The 24,118-nt window shown below is 40.6% G+C and overlaps 1 protein-coding gene across 1 annotated transcript in view; it reads left to right on the top strand.

Moving 5' to 3' along the window:
• Nucleotides 1-24,118, top strand: part of grin2da (glutamate receptor, ionotropic, N-methyl D-aspartate 2D, a) — a 255,403-nt gene that overhangs the window by 173,316 nt on the left and 57,969 nt on the right. The window contains exons 7-9 of the mRNA XM_075449709.1: nucleotides 1,124-1,238; nucleotides 12,564-12,769; nucleotides 15,775-15,943. Of these exons, the coding sequence (XP_075305824.1) occupies nucleotides 1,124-1,238; nucleotides 12,564-12,769; nucleotides 15,775-15,943 (490 nt within the window). The remainder of the gene's footprint in view (nucleotides 1-1,123; nucleotides 1,239-12,563; nucleotides 12,770-15,774; nucleotides 15,944-24,118) is intronic.

The following is a 24,118-nucleotide window of genomic DNA, read 5'->3' as shown; positions in this document are numbered from 1 at the left end:
AGTGTATTATGCCAGTCTGCCCAAGGTGCACCTGCCAATTATTGGTTAATGTATTTTGAATACCCAATATTTTTGGTAGGTTTATTTCATAGCCTGTGTTTTGTTGGCATTACTTGTGGGCTGTTGTATGAAACGGTTTGCCTCGTAAACAGAAAGAACAGAAAGGGTTAAGAGTCTTTCCTACAGTGATTCTCAGAACTTTTTTTTAAACTTTCAGGACTATATAACCGTTGAAAGTGCTGCAGTGATTGTGAAGTTAATAACATTTTGGACTTAAAGCTATCATGTCACTCTCCATCCCTGTGGAACTGTTGTTTAGAATTGACGCTTTTTGAGAATTTGGGAAAACTGCCATGACCTAAAGACTATTTCTTGAAATGTTGGAAAACCTCTTGGCTGTGTGGAAGCTTGATATACCTCTGCGAAAAGCAGATTGTAGAATTCTAGCCTCAGAGGCCACAAAATCAGAGCTAGAAGACAGAATGTAAACTGGAATCCTGTTTTTCTTTTACAGCTGGTATCTCATGACTCCACCACTATTAGAGAAAATGATCCTTTATTAAGAAATGAATAGAATAGAGGATTAAAAATGACATCAACAATAAGGTACCTTGGCAGTCTTTCTAAATAAATTTACAGGAGTGGAAATAATTTTCTTCCTTCTATCATATGCTGTCTGTTCTCAGTTGAGCTGTCCGCTTGCATAAACATGACAAGTGTAAAACGGCTTAATTCCTGCTTTATTCCCACTAAACAATCAGAAATGTCATAATCAGCTGTTAACTGGCTGTTACAAATGTTAGTAAATTACGTTGCAAGATTCATTTAAACACTCTTCTGCACCCAGCACTCTGAAAGGGATACCTCTTCCAATGCTTAAGCGTTAAAGTCGGCTCCAAAAAATAACTGTGTTTATATTTTTCCAGTAGTGCTTCATTTCTTTAGTAAATCCAGACAGCACTTGTTTATCACCAAAACAAATCACCATCTCCAAAAGAATCTTGGAAACCTATTCGACAAATTATGCTTTTTTCCCCCCATTGAAACCACAAATGTTATTTCAACTTAATGGTTAAGAAAAGACGTGTTTTGTGACAACTCTCAACCCAAATTTCTGTTACAGGTATTTCACCAACATATCCATTGGTGGACGAGACTATTCCTTCAACAGTGATGGCTATCTGTCCAATCCGCTGCTCGATGTGATCTCCTACACCAACGGGAGAGGCTGGGAGGAGGTGGGTAAACAGCTGGGCAAATTGGAACTAATTATCATAACACAGCAACTAGATAGGCTAACTGCAATTTCACACCTCATCAAACATGCTAACTCATCACTGCTCAGTTTCACCTCTCTGCTGTCTCGCTGCTTCTGTCTCTCCCAGATCTCATTAGATCTCCCCGAGGCTCCCTCCTCTCTTTCCCTTTTCTCTTGTTTGGGTTTGTCAGACTTGTTAGCCAGCGCTAACTCACAGTGCAGTATCCTTGCCGTCAGGGGCCGTGTGTAGTAGCTGTACAATGATTGCATCAAACCCAGGTCTACGCCCTCTGTATGTACTTTCAGTTCCTCAAATATTCCTTCGACCTGAGAAAAACAAGCAAACCTCTTTGTTTAACCTCTGTGTTCCATTTGTTCCTGACCTTTAAAGACTCAACTGCAGTTTTTTTTGCCCTCATATCAAAGCTGAATTTCCTCTAAAAGGTGAAGCTTTACAATGTTTATCATCGGCTTTACAGGAAAGGTTTCGGTAAAGTCTCCAATTTCAAGTGATTTAAGGGCGGTTTATGAAATATGAAAATAATTTCAGAATAAATGTTTTTTCAAAGGAGGATTTCTGTGCACTGGACACCTGTTTGATCAGATCCTACATCCAGAATTTTGTGGAAACCATTGTTGACTCTAAGACTTTTTTCATATTTCCGTAAAAACAAAGTCATTATGCTTCACCAGTCACCACACAATTACATAATGTCCTTCAATGGAAAAACCCTTTGTACACACTGTGTTTGGCCATGTCCAATCCAACATGACAGTCTTTTTGCAAAGAGCCTTGTTCTTAAATAAATGTTTGTCTAAGTTAAGCTCCTGAATAACCAGCTCAGAACCCTGATCTCAACTCCATCCATGTTCTCCAACCTCAGTAATGCTTCAGGAATGAGGATGAATTGGAGATGCCTGCAGCCAGGGTCCAAAACCTTCAGATTTATGGTCACAGTTTTGGAATGAGATGTTCAAAAATCCCATTAGTCGCGTATCAAAACCATTTTACTGTAACTGTGACACAGACCTCACTGATCTAAATGTTTTCTCAATAGTTCTGTTTGCTGAGGCATCATTTTCAGCTCAGAGTTGGTTGTCGCAGGATGGGGAGAATATCCGACTATCAGACGTTCAACAGAGGCACAGACTGCCACGGTATCTCATGCCGTGTTTCTATCTGGTGGTATCTGTGGAGAGCTGTGCCTCAGGAAGTGAGAAGAGAGAAACAGTAGATTATTTCATGGTTATATAAATTTGTACCCATGTTTATATTAGAACCTTACAAAAACGGTAGTATGTCAGCAGTCTCTAGGTCATTGCATGAATTTGCATTTGTAGTGGCCCTTAAGATGACGAGGGATTCTTTAAATTCAATTAAAATTCAGGTCTGACTGTATTTTGCTGCAGCAAATTATATTTTAAATTATGTTTTAACTTTCATGATCGTAATAATAAAATGTAGATGTTTGAATGTTCCACTGAAACGGCACATTTTTATCTCTCTGAATCACATTTTACCTTTCTTTTTCCACCAGTTTCTCTCCTGTGTTTTATGCTGAATCTTTGATTTGAACTGGCCTCTAAAGCCCCTTTTTTTTCAGTTGCCTATATTTTATACGGGCAACTTTTTTTTCTGTTGTTCTCATTTACTTTTATTTTAATCATGCAGGCTTTGCTCCAAAACTTGCAGAACAAAACCCACCCAGGGGCAGAGATTCAGATAAGGAGAAACATAAATGCCTCTGATGTTTCAGAGAAATAAGCTGCACTTAAAAGTAAGAGAGTTGCCTCTTGAAATGATTGCTGAATAAGGGCCATTTGTTTTTGGAGGGTGTCAGCTATTTTATTCAAGTTTGTTTTTAGGTTGTGTGTCTCACTCTATCTTTCTTGGGTTTTTGAGTTCACCGCTTTCAGCCTGTTACTATCTAACTTTAAAGGGGAGCAAAGACTAGTGCAGAGGCAGCATATTGAAGGACAGCACCTGAGAAATATAGTACCATTTTTTGCCCTTTTCTGATGCATTTCACCTTTAGTGTATTGAATTTTTTTGCTGAATGCAGGCTGAGATGCTGATGAAATAGGTCACTGTCTTGTGCTCCATGGGGTTGGGAAATATTAATGGACACCAAACTCACCACAGCTGTCAGTCAGTGGGGTTACATGGCACTGAAAGGATCAGATTATTGGCTAAATTACAATAAGAATGAGTTGAGCTAGAGTAATTATCCTTAGATATATGGCGGTGAATGAATCGCTCAGAGGCACAAAGCATGTCACACTCCGATACAATAGGTGGCGCTGTACCCATTTCAGCTATTACTAATAGAGCCACTTTCTGTTGACCTCTTCAACACCAACAACAGCAAACTCAGGCATTCAAGAAAATGGCGAATGAAGAGCAAGATGAAGGTACGTCCCTCTATTCCGTCTGTGATGAGCTGCTTGTTGCACAAACGCGATGCACAACGGAGCATTCTCCATCGCGTTGTTTGTTTCTTTCCGACGGCGATTACAACAGTAATATCGTCTATTCCGACTTCCGGTTCCCGACCCTGGGAAAAAATCTTGTGCATGTGCAGAACGCAAAGTCTAATTCACCACGTGCTTCACCGTCTACAAGCACGTTTATTTTGACTTTCAACTGAGTTATCTCGGGGTCTTAATCCGATTGCGAGTAACTCGATTCAATCCAGTTTCTTGTCAGATTAAGGTGTCTACATGCACTTAATAACTCAGTGTTATTGTAATTTAGCCAATTATCCGATCCTTTCAGTGCCATGTAACCCCACTGAGTATAACTGACAGATTTTACGTTGCACTGATGCCTTTATTGTTGAGATTTGCAAAATAATAGACTGATAGGTCTTTACGGTAATTATAATCTCTGTTGAAAAAGGAACCAGACAATGGGTATAATTCAGCTCATCAATGTTAACAAAGCAAATAAAGGTATCCCATCTAATATTGTAATTTGAAAGTGGCAGATGATGTAATGTTAAAGTAGATATCTGTATGTCTTCTTCTTCTTTCGGCCTCTCCCTCTATCAGGGGTCGCCACAGCTAGTTGATCTTGCATCATCCATTTGGCACATGTTTTATGCCAAAGTTGATATTTGTATGTAACTTGCATTAATCTTTTATTAACATTGCATTGAAAAAATGAGAAAGGGACACAGCCAACCAGCAGAAGCATTATGTTGGGACTTTGGATGCGGACACAAATCACAACATTCTACAGCTCTAGTAAGACTTATTCCATTTTAGCCTATTTTCAGATCAGTTATTTCATATCTACTGTTAAAAGCCCCTAATCTAGGGACTGTTGAAGTAAATGGGACAAATGGCCAAACAAACAGGGCACACGCTCTCTGTATAAATTCCTCAGGGACCTACTTGGCCCTAACTTACCAGCTGTTCACTCAGCTGTGAGAACATTCCCATTTTCCATCTGTGTTCATGTAGAATTAATCTTTCCTCATAAGAATCCTGAAGTAGGTTTGTAGAGCTCAAAAATCTTAAAGCCGTTGTACAAGCACTGGGTACACATCCTAGAGAGATATAGGTACGTGAATTAGATGATTTTTGTCTTGCTTTCAGATACAAAAGTAGACTTTTCGGGAATGCAGCTGCTGAGAGCCGAAATGCTTGTAACAACTAGAAATCAGACCACATAGAGTGTCTTACCTTGAAGTAGTAATCACCCAGCAGTGTGTTAGTGCTACTGAAGTGTTTGGTCCACTCTCGGCACCTATTCTGACCTCTGTCTGGTGCTATCCTAACTTGCCGTCTGACAGCAGCATACGAGCAGAAAGGCAAGTGGCTGGAGAAACTACTTCCTCTGTAGGAGTAACAGCAGACACTTCTGGTAACTTAAAATGAGAAAAAGGGGGGAAAAATGGTCTAAATCAACTTTGTTTTATCCATGGATAGATGGAATTTCCTTGAAGTGAAATCAGAGAGCTCATAGAGGCATGTGAAGCTGAATTAATCACCTAATTTAAAAGCTGACGACATAAACAGAGTGTAAAAGTTCTATATGGATTGACATTTAGTCTTTAAAGAATACAGATGAAAGATACAGTATAATCATATCATTGATAATTTTTTCACAGCTCATTGCCCCTATGCAACATGAATAATGTATAATTCAATCTCTGTCTTTGTAACCAATCCTTAAATTGTATCTTTGAAGCCGGGACTCTGTGTCTCTTCGCCATTACCTGTATAAATAAAGGTAATAGTGATGATAAAATAAACTGGTTCTTTTCCTGCTGATGAATATGACAAGAAATAAGATTTTATCCACTGTGTTACGCAAAAAAAGGATCTTTCAAGGCAGAGCTCGATGCATGTGAGCATGAGAGCAGCACCACTGCAGAGCATTTCACCTCCCATTAGTTTAGTGCATTCACGAAGCAACCACGTTTTTGGATAAAGTTATCTATTACATGCTTTCATGCGAGACTTTAAAGCAAATTTTGATTTTACTGTTAACCTCATTCTGTTTTTGTTTTTTTTCTTTTAAACCTACATCATCATGTTATACAATGCAACAAACACATGTTGTCATATCATAGTCGTTTTGTTCTTTGAGCTTAAGCATAAACAGGGGAGCATGAGGTGAATCAATTAGCAAATAAGAATAGGGAGCCAACTACCTTTTTAATCAATGTGACAGAAGAGCTAAAATCCCACAGCACACACACACACCAGAATTCCATTTAGTTGAGCTTAAAGCTGCACTGAATGTTTTACAACCTCAAAGAATAGATGCATCTACAAGGTGAGGTTTTTCATCGATCACAGTGATTCAGGAAGAAGTTGTCATGAGAACAGGCTCTAAAGTTCCTGACATACATTCCCAACTAAATATACTGTCAAGATTCTCAGATAAAAGACTGTTCCAAGCTAATTTTATTCATCACAGGCAAAAATATAAGCTAAGAAGCTGAGCTTGTTTTTTTTCCTCATAAAAATCTGTTTAATTGTACAAAATTTTAACCATCTACTCATACGTTGTTGACATGTTGTGTTGATAAGATGTAAGCAACAAAAAGAGAGGAAGGCTAATATGATAGAAAAATTATATTTACACAATAAAGTCTATCCATTAATCCATCCATCCATATTCTACATCCACTTAATCCTATTCAGGGTCCCGGCAGGGAGCATCCTGTACAGGTCGCCAGTCCACCACAGGGCACAGTAAAGATCAGGCATCATAAATTGAGGAGCTGATCTTTTCCCTGTTCTAGTTAGAGAGTTTGGGAATTTTAATGAGAAGACATTTAATAATCATTATACACCATTGTGGAATGCAGTATTTTTACACACTCTGTACCTTTGCTTCAGGTTTTAAAATGAATCCTGAGGCCGGCCTCACCTTGAGTTTTTAAATTATTTAGTTTACACGTGTGCATCAATGTGCGATGTGCATATTTATGAAAATTCAGGCGCTCTTGACTGAGTTTGGCACTGATTGAGCCTGGCTTAAACTGATTTTGTTGATTAAATTCTGTGTTAACATACAGACGATTATTCTGAGGAACAGCCCTGTGAATTGATTTATCTAATTAAAATGAACTCTGACACAAGGTTGTCGAAGTTAATTTGATATTAATGTGTGAACTCAATATTACTTTATCACAAAGAAAAAAATAAAGGAGCACAGTCAACACAAGTGAATGTTACATTCAATTCCTGACACACGCTTCTATTCAGATGGCCATGATAATGCATCACTGTGTTGTTTGCTCAGCACAAATCAGTAGGGGGAGAAAGTTTAACTTTGACCTCTTCATGGCACATTTTCACATATTGGTGACATTTACTTCATAACTCAGCAATACTTTATTAAAACACTCATCACTTCCTGCTCCGGTCTAGCCAGTAACTTAATTTGGTTAGGATTAGAGAGTAATGATGGTTAGGACTATGCTTTTACAACACCACCGTCACCTTAAGGGTCACCATTTCGCTAGTTGTCTTGGTAACACATGAGCACAGCAAAAGTCGCTCATTTGTTAGTTTGGTTTAGATAATATCAAATGCTTAAGGTTTGAAACTGAATGTACTTTTACTGGATTACAAAACATCACGGTTAGTACGATGTTTAGGCTGCCTCCTTAGTTAACGCCAGTTGGACATTTCACATGCCATTCCTTCTAATGTTAAGGGGTACAAAGGCAGTGGCTCAGGCTAAGTAGGGACGGTGGTTGAATTGGGAAGGTGTAGAGAAGAAAAAACTTAGTTGGAAAGAACTGTTGAGGATGGAGGAAAGGAGTATTAGATTTTTGATAGGGGCAACATATGATGTATTGCCAACTCCCCAGAACCTAAAACTCTGGGTAAATGGAGACCCGTTATGCTCGTTATGTTCAGGTACTGCAACTCTAAGCCCTTGTAGTAAGTTGTCCATGGTGCGCTGAAAAATGCCTGGGGCTGAGGACACCCCATAGGGCAGCCTGGTGTACTGGTACAGTCCACGATGTGTGTTTATTGTTGTGAAGCTCTTGGAATCTTCCTCCAGTGGTAGCTGCTGGTAAGCCTGAGACATGTCCAGTTTGGTGAACTTCTGACCCCCTCCCAGCACTGCCAGCAAGTCTTCTGTCTTTGGAATTGGGTAGTTATCCAGTTTTGACACAGGATTCACTGTAACTTTATAGTCACCACATATTCTTATGCTTTTGTCTGATTTCACTATGGGGACTATTGGGGCTGCCCACTCAGCAAAATCAACAGGCTCTATGATACCTTCATTCTGTAGCCTGGTCAGTTCAGTTTCAACTTTCTCTTTGAGCGCATATGGCAAGGGCCTAGCTTTAAAGTGACGAGGCCTGGCCTCTGGGTCTACATAGATTTTAGCTGTAGCCCCAACTAGTGTGCCTAGCTCACCTTTAAACACATCCTGGTGTTGTGACAAAAGAGCCTTGAAGTCTTGCTGCCTTCCTACTTGGAGTTTGAAATCTGGCTGTCCAGTCTAGTCTCACTGCCTTGAGCCAATCTCTCCCCATTAGGTTTGGGCCCTCCCCTTTTACCACCAGCAAAGGTAACTGCTTTGTCTGTCCCTTGTAAATGACATTTGCATGCATCTTGCCTAACACATCCACTCTATCTCTTGTGTAGGTGTACAGTTTTATTTTTGCAGGATGGAGTCTTCCACACCCTATCTGCCTGTATGTTCTCTCATTCACTATCGTCAAGCCTGCCCCCGTGTCAATTTCAAATGTGACGTCATGCCCATTCACAGAGAGTTGTTCTCTGTATGGCTCCACTCTATTCTCTCTCAAATTGTGCAGCATGTGCGTGTATTCCGGCTGCTCCTCTTCATTTTCATCCAACATGTGTGCTGCCCCTCGTGTGCTAAATCTGTTCTGTTTGGGCTGTCTCGCACTGCGGCATTTTCTAGCCAAATGTCCTTTCTTGCGGCAATTATGGCAAAGTGCCTCTGCGAAACGGCAGTCCACTGCTGTGTGCGTTCCTCCGCATCTAAAACACGTCACATGCGGCTTCTGGTCCGAGACCACTGGCTGCACTTTATGCACTGCCTCCTCCACTGCTTTCTGCTGCAACTGCGCAACATCTTTCGTGGCGGTTTCCATGGCTGTCGCTAATTCCAGTGCCCTGTCCAATGTCAGTTTTGTATCAGGTTCTGAAAGCAACCGGCGTTGGATATGGTCGTCATTAATGCCACACATCAGTCTATCTCTTAGCATGTCATCCAAAGTTGTCCCGAAAGCACAGTGCTCAGAAAGTCTCCTCAGCTCAGCTACAAACGCAGCAACTGACTGGCCATGATCTCTAAGTTCTCCCCACTATAATGCTGCGTTTCAGTGCATAGTGGTCAGTCAACAGTTTCAGTAAATCTGTCAGGGAATTATCTCCCGGCTTACCAGGTTGACACAAGTCTCTCAGTGTGGCGTACGTTTTCCCTCCACATGCACTCAGGAAGATGGCCCGCTTTTGTTCGTCGTCTGTGATTTTATTTGCAGCAAAGTAGAATTCCAGCCATTCCACATACTGCTGCCAGTCATCTGCCATCGGGTCAAACTTTCCAATCTTGCCGTATGTTGCCATTGTAACTCTTAAACTGTAGTCATCCGATCCTCGTCGCCAATGTAATAACGTGCCACTTAGTCAACTTCACAGGTTCCACTTTATTGAACACTCGCTGCATGCATCACTCATTACATTCTAGCAGCATACCTGCTATCTGTTTATACTTGACCCCGAGGACCCCTGGTGGCCTAATCTAACTGACTGAATGAAAACAGTAAAACATTCACATTACAACACTATATATATACATAGATGTATTCACATCAATTAATGCAAAAAGAAGAATGAAGTGGAGGACAAATAAACTCTGAAAAGCTAATTATGATGCTGCTGCTGGATCTTGTTATTATGCATTTGACAGAGAGCAGTGCCCAGTGAAAACAGGGGACATGGAGGGTCTATAAATGCAGGGTTTTGTTTGTGTCTGTTATCCCTTTGTTAACTTGTTAAAACTGCCAAAATTATGTTTTTTTTAACAACACGGGCATGTTTGTGTCTGGGTGTTGTGTGGGATTATGTGAATATATACAAACAGATGTCTCTGTTTGTACTTTAGTTCTGCCAGAAAACTATTATGTTTTGACCTGCTATTTAACCCTGCTGTTTTTCAACTTGTTGTAGAAACACCTGGGTGTATTTTTGAGACCGACCTCACATCTGACAACAAAAATACGAATGCACAAGTTTTTCTTTTGAATTGATAAAGATTACATGTCTGAAAGCAGGGGCAAGATAAAAGTCTAGCTCAGAAACACTTTTTGTCTCTTACTAAGTACTTATAAATATTTACTGTAAGAGGGGACTGTTGGGTTGCTAAACCAAGTCAACTCACAAATATGTCTCCGTAATACAGTAGGCTAAATGACCTGTTTAGAAAAAGCAGGAAGAGAAAAATAAGTAATCTAACCAATATTTCTTATTACATTCTAGATCAAATACTGATTAATACGATATAGATGTAGCACCACTGTCATGAAAACAAATCTTTGCGTGAGCCCTGCTATTGTGCAGCTATACATTTGACATTGTTGTTATATTGAAGGAGCCAAAAATACATCATCAAAGGCCCACAAAAGTGTCAAGTGACTGTAAGCGAAACGGTGTGGAGTGGGGCTGTAAACCAAAGTCATTAGCCGCTTTCGGACTGTAGGAACTAGCCTGGAAAACCAGCGCCAACTGCTGGACGGCAAAATGTTTTGCCTGCGGTTGGGTCTGGCTTCGAACCACTTTTCATTTTGAAAATACTGCCCTGAATCTGGCAGATGGCAACTAAACCAATCACAACGCAGAGATGTGTTTTGAATCAACGCGGGCGGGGCAGAGGGTCAGAGCGTTGGCCTATAGGCACAGACACGGTTTGAAAGACAACGGGTTGTGCTCATCAACAATGTTCCGTTGTATCCATTCATCGGAGCCAGACTAAATTAGACATCCAATCCATTTAGGCTGGTTTATCAGGCTATGTAGGAACCTTTGGCAGTTCTAATAACCTTTTAATCCGCGGGGCCGTTTTCTCCCGTGTTCGGACATACAGGAACTCGGGGCTTTCTCCCTTAGTTCCTATAACTATTTATTTAGCTCCTTCTCCGAGGTCGGGTCTTTTCATGGTTCTATAGAACGAATCTAACGGAGGTGTGTGATGGTCGGTAGCTACGCCCCATGTCATGCTATCACGGCTGAAATGTTTCCTCATAGACACAGACACAACTGGCGGGTGTTTAATAAGTTAAACTTACACTGGTCTCATTTGTCTGCAGCGCTCTGCTCTCCTTTCTTGCTTCATGAAATGAAAAAGTATCTCCTGACTCTCTCTGTGAGCTTTTCCAGCCTCGATATTAGACGCCTGATGTGATTGTCCATGATTAATATCACCATCATGCAGACCATAAACACGGTGGCCTCCCCGCTCTCCATATTAGCTTCTTGGTGGTGTTTTTTCTACTCTCCTTACTTTTACCGTCTTGTTTTGTGTTTGAATGTAGCGCTAAACGGCTAACGGCTAACACGTCACTGAAGCAGACGGCTGCGCGCGGCGCATCAGTCCCTATCAGGTCCCGACTCATGTGCGAATGCAGACTGAAACAGTTCCGCTGGGGAAGGATAGTTATCAGAACGAAATTCGAGGAGGGTAGTTCTGATAACTACTTTCTTAGAACGGTCTGTCCGAAAGCGGCTATTAAGTGCTGTAATTTGGCCCCCCCCACACACAGATATGCATAACAAAAGTCAATGTACTTTAAAACGAGTCAGAAGCACACGCTTCCATATTTCATAAACTTCTCTAGTGTTGCTTTAGATAATGCATTAGTTTTATTTAGAATATTGTATATATTGTGTAAAGATTGCTTTGTGCATTTATTGCAAGTATACAATAGTGACTTATCACTGTTGACTAAACCATAAAATATGTTTTTTTGACCTTTTCTTTTAAATCGTATGATCTTCATTCATCTCACCAGGTAAATTTGTTTGAAATATATGAAACAACGGGTGTCTTATGAGCTTATTCAAAGTTATTTGTTCACGCATGTAGGACCACTGTAAACTGTCTATGTTGTCACCCTGCATTATATCACTGACATATCTACCTATTTAAACAGCTCATTTACAAAGTGACCAAACCTCCAGGGACTTATTATAATGGTTTGGTATTCTTGAAACTGCTCTTCAACATCTTAAAATGTTTCACTTGCACTTGATTCCTACTGATTTAAAGTCTGCTTTAGGAGCTGCATGTTAGACATAATTTAGCTAGTGTGGCTGGCAGGACAATAATCATCCATCTGTCCATCCATTTTCTATACCCGCTTAATCCAATGTAGGGTCGTTAGGGGCTGGAGTCTATGCCAGCTGTCATTGGGCGAGAGGTAGGGCACACCCTGGACCGGTCGCCAGTCCATCACAGGGCCACACAGAGACAAACAACCATGCACGCTCACTCTCACTACTATGACAATTTAGAGACACCAATGAACCTAACATGCATGTTTTTGGATGGTCGGAGGAAGCCGAAGTACCTGGAGAGAAAACCACACATACACGGGGAGAACATGCAAACCCCACACAGAAAGGCCCCAGCCGGGAATCGAACCAGGAACCCTCTTGCTGTGAGGTGACGGTGATAATCACCACACTGTGCAGTCCTAGACAACAATCAGATAACACAAAACATTTAAAGACATTAGCACTATTAACTGCTCATTCTTACCTGGGGTCTCATCATTTTCTACAATCTGTTTTCCAGGTTGGCTGGTGGGAGAATGGACATCTGCGTCTACGTTACCATCCCTGGTCTCGTTACGGCTCTTTTTTGAAGCCCCTTGATGACTCCCAACACCTAAGAGTTGTCACCCTTGAGGAGCGTCCCTTTGTCATCGTGGAGCCTGCAGATCCCGGGACCAGCTCCTGCATCCGGGACTCCGTACCCTGCCGCATGCCTGTCAACTCCAGGTATTACAAAACCCACTCTTTATAACACGCACAGACGTCAGTGAAAGAAACCCATACAAGTTAACGTTATATTTAAATAAATAGTAAATGATACCGTAGAGATTGATATTCTAACCATATAGAACCATATAAATGTCTCACAGGTGGTTTTCCAATTTATTTCACGTCAGATTTGGGTCAAAGAAAATAATCAAATGTCTTCTAAATGTCAAACATACACGGTCAAGTAAAATGGCTTTTCTTAGTACAGTATAACAAAATGTTTTTCAGTACTTGACATTAAAATAACTTTTGCTGTTACAAATAACTGGTTTACAACAATTATTTGCTTTTTGGCTTTTATCAACACCCCAACTGCCCATTATGGCTATTAAAGCAAATGCCAAAATCACTCACGCACCCTTTTGAGTCACAGCGGGAGTCAATTTTTTGTTTGTTTAGGTGAAATATTCCAAAAGCAAAAAAATTAAATGAAAGGGGAAAATAGCTGCAATAAAAAACAAGCCTGAGTAGAGTTATTTTGAGATATACACTTTGCACTTTAAAAGGATGTGAAAGAGCACAGAGGCAGAAAGAATTTTATATGTACACAAACCAATACTGTCTGACAAGTGAGCTAAAGTGCTGTGTGGTTGCTTGAGACTTTAAGGTGACAAATTATGAAAAAAATCCCTTTTTTATGTTCTTCGGAGGATATATTAGGGTGTCTGAAGTCACCAGCAAGTTTAAAACCACAACTCTGGAATTTTTGTTAGATAACTTTCTTTTGGAAGTTTCTCATTTAACGAGCCATTCCAATTTTAATTTCAAAACTAGCATCAGTCCTTACGTTCGCTGCACCTCCTCTGCCAGGCCGTGACCTCTGAGCCGAGTCCACTTGCTTTCATCCTCCTAGACCGGTGCTAGACTAAACTATTTCCCTCTCAGATCAATAAATTAACTATATCTATATCTATATATAGATATAGCTGCTGCTGACGTCACAAAAAGGGAGGGATTGAGCATTTGCTCAAAATACAAAAAACTCTTCACTCCAAAAACATACTGTTAAGGAGTCAAAACAGAGCTGAGACGCTGTGCTTTCACCTGTAAGTTGCCTCTGCGTTTGCACGACAGTTCGATTGCAAATGGGAAGTGACAGATAATTGGATTGATAAAGGAAAATAGAAAATCCATATCTGGGACCATAAGGCCTTAAGGAGCCTCAGGAGGGAGAGCAGTAGTCTGCCAACAGGAAGATTGGTGGTTCGGCTCCCAGTGTGCGAATGGGTGTGATAGACAAAAAAGGACAATGTAGCCTATAACATTATACAGAGTGTGTGTGTGTGTGTGTGTGTGTGTGTGTGTGTGTGTGTGTGTGTGTGTGTGTGTGTGTGAATGGGTGAATGTGGCATGTAGTGTAAAAATTCTTTGAGTGGTCAGCTAGACTAGAAATGTGCTATACAAGCACAGTCCATTTACCATTTACCATAACATGTATCAGTAACTTACATGATAGTCAAAATCTGTGTAACACATTTCTTTATTCCATTTTCTGTAGTCAAAAGAATGTGCCAGATGTGTAGGCTGTGTTGCTAGGTAACACACCCATGAGGTTACTATAACTAAGTATCTGAGGGGCCATCAAAAGGGCAATTGCAATGGAGAATTGATGGAGGCCATTGCAGCCACTTGACTGATAGTCATCTGAATGCACTTGGATTCCAATTTGCGCGACTTGCTCCCGATGTTAAAGGGGAACTCCGGGGCATTTGAAGCGCATTTCCATTGCTAGAGGTTGTCAAATACTGATAGTAGGACACAGACAGGTGCAAATCTGCGCTCCCTGTGTGGAGATCGCGCTGTTCGCGCAGCCTGTCATGCGAGGCTAATACGTGGTGGCTAAGGGGCAACTGCTAACCCTTCCACGTAAAACAACAACTTGCGCACTGCAGAAACGTCACACCACTTTATAAACCATCCGACAATAAAGTCACAAGCCTTACCATCAAAACCATATGCATGGTTCTCACATTACTGGCATGGGGACGTTACAAAACAACTTTATAAACAGCATGGAACTCACCGGTTAGTTGTACGTTCGCGCATGTGAAAGCCCAAAAGAGTTGATGGACGATAATCACATACACAAAACAATTATCTTCTCTAGAAAAACTGCGTTCAAGTATTTAAAACATTACAACAATACATGCCCAGTAATATTGTTGTAATGTTTTAAATACTTGAACGCAGTTTTTCTAGAGAAGATAATTGCTTTGTATATGGGATTATCGTCCATTGACTCTTTTGGGCTTTCAAATGCACGAGCCTACAACCAGCCGGTGAGTTACATGCTGTTTATAAAGTTGTTTTGTAACGTCCCCATGCCAGTAATGTGAGAACCATGCATATGGTTTTGATGGTAAGGCTTGTGACTTTATTGTCGGATGGTTTATAAAGTGGTGTGACGTTTCTGCAGTGTGCAAGTTGTTGTTTTACGTGGAAGGGTTAGCGCTTGCCCCTAGCCACCACGTATTAGCCTCGCATGACACGCTGTGCGAACAGCGCGATCTACACACAGGGAGCGCAGATTTGCACCTGTCTGTGTCCTACTATCAGTATTTGACAACCTCTAGCAATGGAAATGCGCTTCAAATGCCCCGGAGTTCCCCTTTAAGGTGTTTGCCTGAGAGTCAAGAGGTGTTCCAACATCACAGCTAAATTCCAGTTCCTTTAGACAACATGTTGCTGCAGTTTCATTTAGTATTAATTAATAAATGCAGTGCTCATTTTCCCTCTGAGCTGTCAAGCATTGCCTCTTCAAACACAACAGTCAAAACTGTCAATATCAATATGCCAACAGTCCCTCTGCATTAATTCATAATGACCTTGTCTCCATCTCCTTCTGTTATGCTCCCCCCCCAGGGGCTCATCAACTTCTTTTCATACTCTCCCAAGACGCACACTCCCCTTGTTTTTGAATTTCTTCAACATAACCCATGTCTTTCCTCCCGTGGTCTTCTCAGTTTGGTGGTGGACGGTGCTGGGCCCATGAAGCACTGCTGCAAAGGCTTCTGCATCGACGTCCTAAAGCGTCTGGCAAAGATTGTGGGCTTCACCTACGAGCTTTACCTCGTGACAAATGGAAGGCATGGGAAGAACATTGATGGAGAATGGAATGGCATGGTGGGAGAGGTGAGGCTCTTGCTGTTGATTACAAAATATTAGTTTTTCAGTTTTTAGCTCTTTGACAGCTCTTTAGCTCTTTCAGCCCTGGAGGCTGCCGAATAGTATGTCGCATAGACACACCTGTCTTCAGAGCACCTTATCAATGCTCGAGAACAGTCTGGCTGCAAATCCTTATCATTTTGATATACAGTAGAAGGAAACCACGGAGGAGCCTTGCAGGATTGAAGCATTGATAACACTGCCTAATGGAATCAGAGGGGGGGACTTGTTTCAAAAGAATTAGAGGACAAACACCCCAATTAAACAGTGATTATCTTATGGCTATAACATCTTGTTCCAGGATCATTTTTCATAGCATATAATCCAAAGTCTGGTACCAAACATCTCACCTTTAGATAGAATGCAAACAAAAGGAACAAAAGGAGCGATAAAGTGCAGGTGTGTAACAACAGGCATTCAGCTGGAAGTTGAAAGAAGATCTGGCTTGTAGACTGCATATCCCCATGGAGTTTTATTCTAAAATCTATTAGTCTGGATCACAAACGTGCCATGAGTCTTTTGTGTGTGTGAGTCACTGAGATATTGCAGCTATGTTTTCGGTTTTTTTTATTTTTTTTTTCCCCTAATATTTTGTTGCAAATAAAAAAAAAGAGTTTAATTTGAGGGTTTCTCTGAATTTCCCTTTATTCTGCTGTAAATACCTTTAAAATGTGACCCAATGAGACAGAGGATTGGACCCTAATCAGAAAGCGGAGCGGCTGTCAGAAAGATTAGTGCTGGAGGAGCAAAGAACCAGAGAGAGCCCAGCACAAACATTGGACATGCATGTGTGTGTTGGCAGAGCCTCGTCCATTTCCACGATTCCATGATGAACCCTCTGGTGACTGTATCAATGAAGTTTAACATGGAATTAGACATGGGATGCAAATTATCAGTGGCCTCGTGTGTGTGCATGTGGTCCAAGATTTTTATCTTGTGAGCGTCAGTTTTACTTGAGGATCATTGGTAAAAAAAAAAAAAAAAGGGGCAATATTTTTCCATTTACTGCTTCTGTTCACGGGTATAAAATGCAATATCTACATTCCAAATTTAGAATAATCTTCACAAAGATGCATTATATTACCAGAAAGTTTTATTTTTTTTAGATGCGTAGTTACAAATGCCTTTGGTTAGTCTTCAGCCAGATCTCCTTAAGCCAGTCAAGATGGTAATCATAAGAGCTTGAATCAGGGCAACTGGACTTGTTTTTGGATCTTAAAGACGTTTCACCTGAAAAGCTTCTTCAGAACTGTTTCAAGATCTAAAAAGAAGTCCAGTTGCTCTTATTCAAGCTCTTATGACTCTTTGAATATCTTCGTTACGAAAAGATTCTTCATTCCGGTTATTTGTTTAAAGTAATACTATGTAACTTCTCAAAAAGCCCATTATGGAGCTCCCCCTACAGGCTTGGAGGTAATGTACGGTTAAGACACTGTCGTAAATCTCTTTCTCTTCCTTGCTTCATCAGCCAACGTCTTCTTCTGTTTCTTCGGTGCCTCTGCCGTGATGATCGTACTGACAATGTTGCGCTAGCTTATCCTTATACCTGGGAGCGTGAGAGGGGTCTATTTGTTTTTGCGGTAGGTGTGCCAGGAAGCAAGTCGAAGTACTTCCGCTCAGCTCCCGGGCCGTTACCGGGCCGGTCCAGCAAAGTTACATAGCGCAGTTTTTCCAACTCAGACCCCCGAAGGGCATAGGAGACAGGCCAATCGTAATATTAAAACTCATTCTAGCCGCACAATTTTTTTCAAACTGTTATTTTAAGGTAGAAATGTTACATAGTATTGCTTTAAAGCAAACAAGCAAGCAACAACTTATTGGCAGAACCAAAACCAAAGAAGATCTACGAGCCAGAAAAGTAAATGGAAGTGAAACCATGTGTGTGAAACGAATGGATGTTTGATTGTGTTTGTTTACATTAAGCAACACTGACTAGATTTGCCAACAGTACTGTTCACAAGGTTTTCAATAAGCTTCAGACATGCAGGTGGTTTTCCTGCCTCTCTGTCTGTCTTTTCGTCATTCTCTCCCCATTTCCAGCTGCCTCCCGTCCGGCTTCTCTCTGTAACTCATTAAGTAGCTTAATTATAGTGTCAGACAAACACATGTGCACAGGGGCAGCTGAGTCTGTATGAAAACTCATCGCATGTTAACCTCACTTGTTTCCCGTTCCGTTACTCAAATCACATATTTAAAAAAGAAATGTATATGAAAAAAAAAAAAAATCAGTCCTTTGGCATTCTACTCCTGATTGCATCCAGACTACATTGTCCTTGTGCATCTGGTGAAAGCCTGAATTTGAACAGAATATTTCTGCTACTTCTCACAATGTCTCTGAGCCTTGCACTTTTTTTTTTGTCCTTCTCACATGAATGCTTCCCAATCAGGCAGTAATTTCCGACATCCTTAATGTTTTCTCAGCCTCAACAGTGAATCATCATGGTTTAATACTTTTTGTCAGTATGATGCCTTCGCACCAATGAAGCACTTCCTGAACAGAAGTGTCCCAGGTGTTGCTTTCAGTCCTTGCTGCATTCAGAAATCTGAAATGACCTAGTTTAGATAAACGCAATAATTATCATGGATTGATTGATCTTGACAAGCAGATATGCATCTAATTACATGATATGAAAATTGTGAAACCTGTGCGTCATCAGATTCTTGCATTATTTCACTTTAGAATTTGTTTAAAAAACAAAAGATTTTTTTTTGTTTTTAAAGTAAACTTGCTTTAACAGTTTCTCCTTCTACTTTTTAGAGGTTGATGGAGTGCATGCTTTCCACAGCTTTTCACATAACACTCCTTTTGTCATTGAACTACATGTAGATCTATGACGAAGGACAATAATCATATTTAATCAAATAAGGAAAAATTAATGGGATTTACACACGGCCCATTATAGTGGCAGATGGACAGATGCGCACAGGGACAGCCGTGTCAGAGAGAACGTTCCCGATGTCCTATACTTGATTCTTTGCTGTTGCATCACCTGCAGCTGTCATGTATATTTTCTTTACTTATTTACCTTATTTAATTTTTTTTTGTTCAGGCTAATGCATCCAGATATGCGACCCTTCAACAGCCCTCAGTGTCTTCTGTGCTTTTTGTGAAAGCCAACACTTGAGCAGGCATTCCTGTTCTTTCTCGTCTCTTTCAGCCACGCACTTTTTGTTCTTTTTGTGTGAATGCCTCCCAATCAAGAAGTCATTTCTGACATCTTTTACTCACAATACAGACAGCTCTTTCTAACTGGGCAGCCATTATATAGCTTTTTTTTTTTTTTTCAAAGCCACCAGACAAAAACAGTAATTTACCCAGGAGTTGCTGGTCTGCCTTGACTTGATTTAACACATAAGTTTAGATCTGAACACATTTATTAAAACTCAGGGGATATATTTGCTTTATGTAATGAACTTACCATTGATATGTACTTCATTAAGCCCACTAACAGTGTATTTGACTTTATCAACCCGACCTCTCAGAAATCCCTGAAAGAAAAATAACCCTCTACATGTTATTTAACCCCCTGGAGACCAAGGCCTTTTCAGAGACTTTGAGGGAGTTGTCACCACCTTGACATTTTCAAGTATTTCAACTAACTGTAAACATCTATGCAAAAGTGACACATATGGTTGTATTCTGAAAAGCCTAACAAAAAACAATATGAGAGTGAAGTGAATGTAATACAAACAAGTTTTATTTAAATTGAGGGGAAACACAACTGTACAAAAAAAACAAGTTTTAGAGGTCTTCAAACAGTGCAAGAAAACACACTATAAATGTATCTAGCCAAGACTTTTGAAGGTTGAACCTTGTAAACAAAAGTGTTGGCTGCATAAAAGTAAAAAGTGCAGTCAGAAATGTTTTTTTGTTTTCACACAAACTGTAAAAAAGTAATTGTGACTCCAGGCATTGTCTCTGAGAGTTGAATACAAATTAGATGGGTGTGTAACACCCCTGATTGCCCCCACCCCCCGCGTCACTCTCCATGTGATAAATGTCTGTCACTGGCAGGACATTGCTACCTTCCCCCACATGCTGGCTGAATGGGGCGTGTTCTCACCTGTGAATAGCCACTCAATCACCTGGTACTTTACATGTGAATAGCGATAGGTGTGGCCTAGGAAGCTGCTGCAGTCTGAGACTACAGAAAATCCAAAGATTTCTGTTCACACTCTTTAAAAAGGGCCAGCTATATAATTTATTTTAATATATATATATATTTGAAAACTAGAAGTTTCAAGGTTTTTAATGGTATCACTTATATGTTTGAATGACAAAAACTCACAGAGTTACAGATGTGTTTTTGGAGATGTGTAAAAAAATCCCGCCGGTGGGATTTAGACTCCAGAGTGTTAAGGCGGTAGCATGGTTGCCGCGTCTGTCACGGCGGTGGTGGACCGTGACGTCAAAATGACGTTTCAGGCCTGGCGCTTCCCTTGAAAAGACGGCGCAGCGCGTTGTCGTGCACCAGTCGATTTTTGTAACTTGGCGGCGCCGACCACAACGAACCGGATGGACCGATGTGAGACCAGGCTCAGTGAGGAGGTGCGTTTGTACAGGCAGCTGTACGAAACTTCAGTGAAACAGCACAGGGAGCACGTAAACTCCCCAAACTGGTGCACAGAGATGGGCAGAACTTTGGGGAAAGAGGGAGAGTTCTGTAAGAATGTGTGGAAGAAGCTACGGGACAGATATGTGAAGGCAAAGAAGAGGGCAGAGACTCTGTTGATGCCGGGGGCTTCAAACCTTCACCTCTTTTAACTGAATTAAAAAATTAAAATGATCCGAAAACTGCAGCAGTATCATTAATTACAGTATTCTTGCTCTTGACAGCGGCATTGTTTTCTTCTCCACTTTCGTGGTTGTAGAGTAGAGGTAACCTTCACGTAGCAGCGCCACCTCTGTGACGGAGAAAATTGCAACTACTGGCGCGCAACGACTTGCGCCACTATATAGGGTCCTATGGCGGGCACGAACTCGTGACGTCATCAACACCGCTCGCGCGAGCAGACGCGGCAACCATGCTAGAGCCTTTAAAGTTATGTGTGGGGTTTGCTGCATCTCTCTGCCAAAGTATTTTAGAGTTAAAAAAACAAACATTTTTGAGGCATACGAGGTGTAGTGGAGGAGAGGAACAAATACAAGACTTTCATCCAAGAGCTTTGAGTTTGATCCCTCTTTGCAAATGTTGTTCCACTAGTTGCCAGTTTGGTTTTACTTTCAAACTACTTTAAGTTTATGCACTTTTTTGGGGTGAGGAAAAATGTATTTAGTGAAGACAGCCCTACATTAGCTGGTAAAGAACAAGAAAACTATAGTCCTCTGTCCAATGATTGAATGAATATCCAACCTTTTTATATACGCTTTGTTGTCATCACAACCGTCTCGGGCAGGACAAAACATGCAGGTAACCAAGCAGGCTGGTCAGTCAGACAGACATTAAATGAGAGCATTAACTTATAAAAAGCTTTATGACACACCAGAAGAAACACAAAACAAAAGGAAATTGGAAGCTATGTTCAAAAATCTTAATTTAGCAAAACTTTCTGCGTCTGAGGCAGATGAATTAGTAACCCCTATTCGAGAAAGTGAGATACAAGACGTTATCAAGTCATTGAAAAACAACAAATCCCCTGGCACAGACGGCCTACCAGGTGAATTTTATAAGAGCTTCATGGAGGAGCTTGTACCAAAACTTTGTCAGGTCTTTAATTATGCCTTACAGGAAAATGACCCACCGAAGAGCTGGTCAGAGGCTGTAATAACAGTTTTACATAAGGAGGGGAAAGACCCACTGGATTGTGGTGCCTATAGGCCAATCAGCTTGCTGGGGAATGACGTAAAAATTATCAGTGCCATATTGGCGAACAGGATGCAGAAATACTTAGGTAAATTGATTAACCCGGACCAGACCGGTTTTATACCAGGTCGTCAGGGAGCAAACAATATAAGAAGAGCTTTAAATGTACAATCAGTAGCAAAGCATTCTGTCCGCCCGTCAATGCTTCTTAGCCTTGATGCTGAGAAGGCATTTGACAGGGTGGACTGGTCATATTTGAATTATACTATGGAACGAATGGGATTCAATTTGACATTTATAAGATGGATTAATACCCTGAATAAAGACCCAATATCAAGGGTTAGGGTTAATGGGTACTGCTCCCAATTTTTTGGTCTTAAAAAAGGTGTTAGACAAGGTAATCCGGTCTCCCCTATTTTGTTTGCACTCTGTATCGAACCGCTTGCTGAGTTAATAAGGAGTAATGATCAGATTGAGGGAACAGTGGATAAGGGAGGCGAGATGCATAAAATTTCTCTGTTCGCGGATGACATTCTTTTGTTTATAAGAAATCCACAGTCATCTATACCGGCTCTTATGCAATGCCTGGGGGACTATGGGAAGGTCTCAGGGTACAGGGTTAATGAGGGGAAGTCAGAAGCAATGATGATAACAGGATGCTGGCCTACATGCTTGGACAGGCAGGTGAAATTCAGGTGGTCAAAAGGGGGCTTTAGGTATCTGGGAGTCATTCTGACCCATACCTCAAATCAGTTATATAAAGCAAATTATGATAAACTTATTTCTCAAATTAAAGATGACTTGGATAGATGGGAGATGCTTCCTTTGTCTTTAGTTGGGAGGGTAGAAACTATCAGGATGAATGTCCTGCCAAGATTGTTATTTCTTTTTAATACGTTGCCTATCACTGTTCCTGTAGCTACCTTTAAATTTCTGGATAAGCTTGTTTCCAAATTCATATGGCAGAACAAAAGACCGAGAGTGAGACTCAAAGTCCTCTGTGCACGCAAGGATAAGGGTGGATTAGCCTTGCCGCATTTCAGAAGTTACTACTGGGCAGCACAACTTGGGAAATTAGTTTCATGGATGAGATTAGATATGGACACAAAATGGGTACATATAGAGCAAGGTTCTGTAAAAAATATATCGCTCTCAACCCTTCCCTTTCTAAATTCAAAAGTAAGGCATAAACTTAAGATACAAAACGAATATGTTAATCATACATTAAAGGTTTGGGAGAAGACAAGACGTTTGTTGAAATTACCTCTATCTCTATCAAGGGCGTCAAAAATAGCTACTGCTTGCGACTTCCTGCCAGCAAAAATGGACAGTGGTTTCATTAGATGGGCAGGGAAGGGCCTCATTACAATAAATCAATTATTTGATGGAATGACTCTCAGGGCTTTCTCACAACTTCAAGCAAAGTATGACATTGATTCTAAGGATTTATTTAGATATTTTCAAATTCGGCATTATCTGATGACACACAAAGAGTGGGACAAAATTAAAGAAGTTCCATCTAATTTTGAACAATATTGGATTGAGATAGCTGAGAACAAGATGAACACTAAAAACTCAATATCGTGTATATATGGCAGAATCCGTATGGATACATCAGTGGATACACTTGATGTGAAAGCTAAATGGGAATTGGAAGCTAATACCATAATTGCTGATGAGGAGTGGGAGAGTTCTTGGGTGCCCTGGCAGAAATGTTTAAGCAGCCCAATTTGGAGAGAATTTGGTTGGAAGTTGAGATTAAGATATTTTAAAACTCCTTTGGTAATAGCTAATTATGATAAGAATTGTTCCCCCCTATGTTGGAGGGGTTGCAGTATAATAGGGGACTTTTCCCACATCTTCTGGGATTGCCCTAAATTGCAAAACTTTTGGGAGAATGTGAAACGACAAATAAGTGAGATTTTGAATTTAAAGAGACCAATTGAACCACGGCAATTAATTTTGGGTAATGTATCCTTAACAGATTTAAGGAAAAATAGTGTGTTTATGCTCAGGGTTCTTTTATTGATTGCACATAAAATGATTACAGTAAACTGGCTTAAGCCTCATCCACCCACACTGGACCAGTGGTCTCAAAGGCTTAAGGATGTAAATTGCATGGAATACATAACGGCAAAGCTTCGACTTCAGACAGACTTGTATTTTGAAAAATGGTCACCTGTTATAAGGTATTTGGAAAGGTGAGAACACTGTCTCTGTTAGACTGGGCTAGATGGTGTTTTTATTTTTTTTTTATTATTATTTTTATTTTTTTATTATTACTATTACTAATTAGACCTACACAGAATATTCCTTCACCTCTTTGCTATTTGATTGT

Source organism: Odontesthes bonariensis, chromosome 18, assembly GCF_027942865.1.
Source record: "Odontesthes bonariensis isolate fOdoBon6 chromosome 18, fOdoBon6.hap1, whole genome shotgun sequence".
Lineage (NCBI taxonomy): Eukaryota > Metazoa > Chordata > Actinopteri > Atheriniformes > Atherinopsidae > Odontesthes > Odontesthes bonariensis.
The sequence above is the reverse complement of the archived record's forward strand: the minus strand, read 5'-3'. Positions and strand labels throughout refer to the sequence as shown.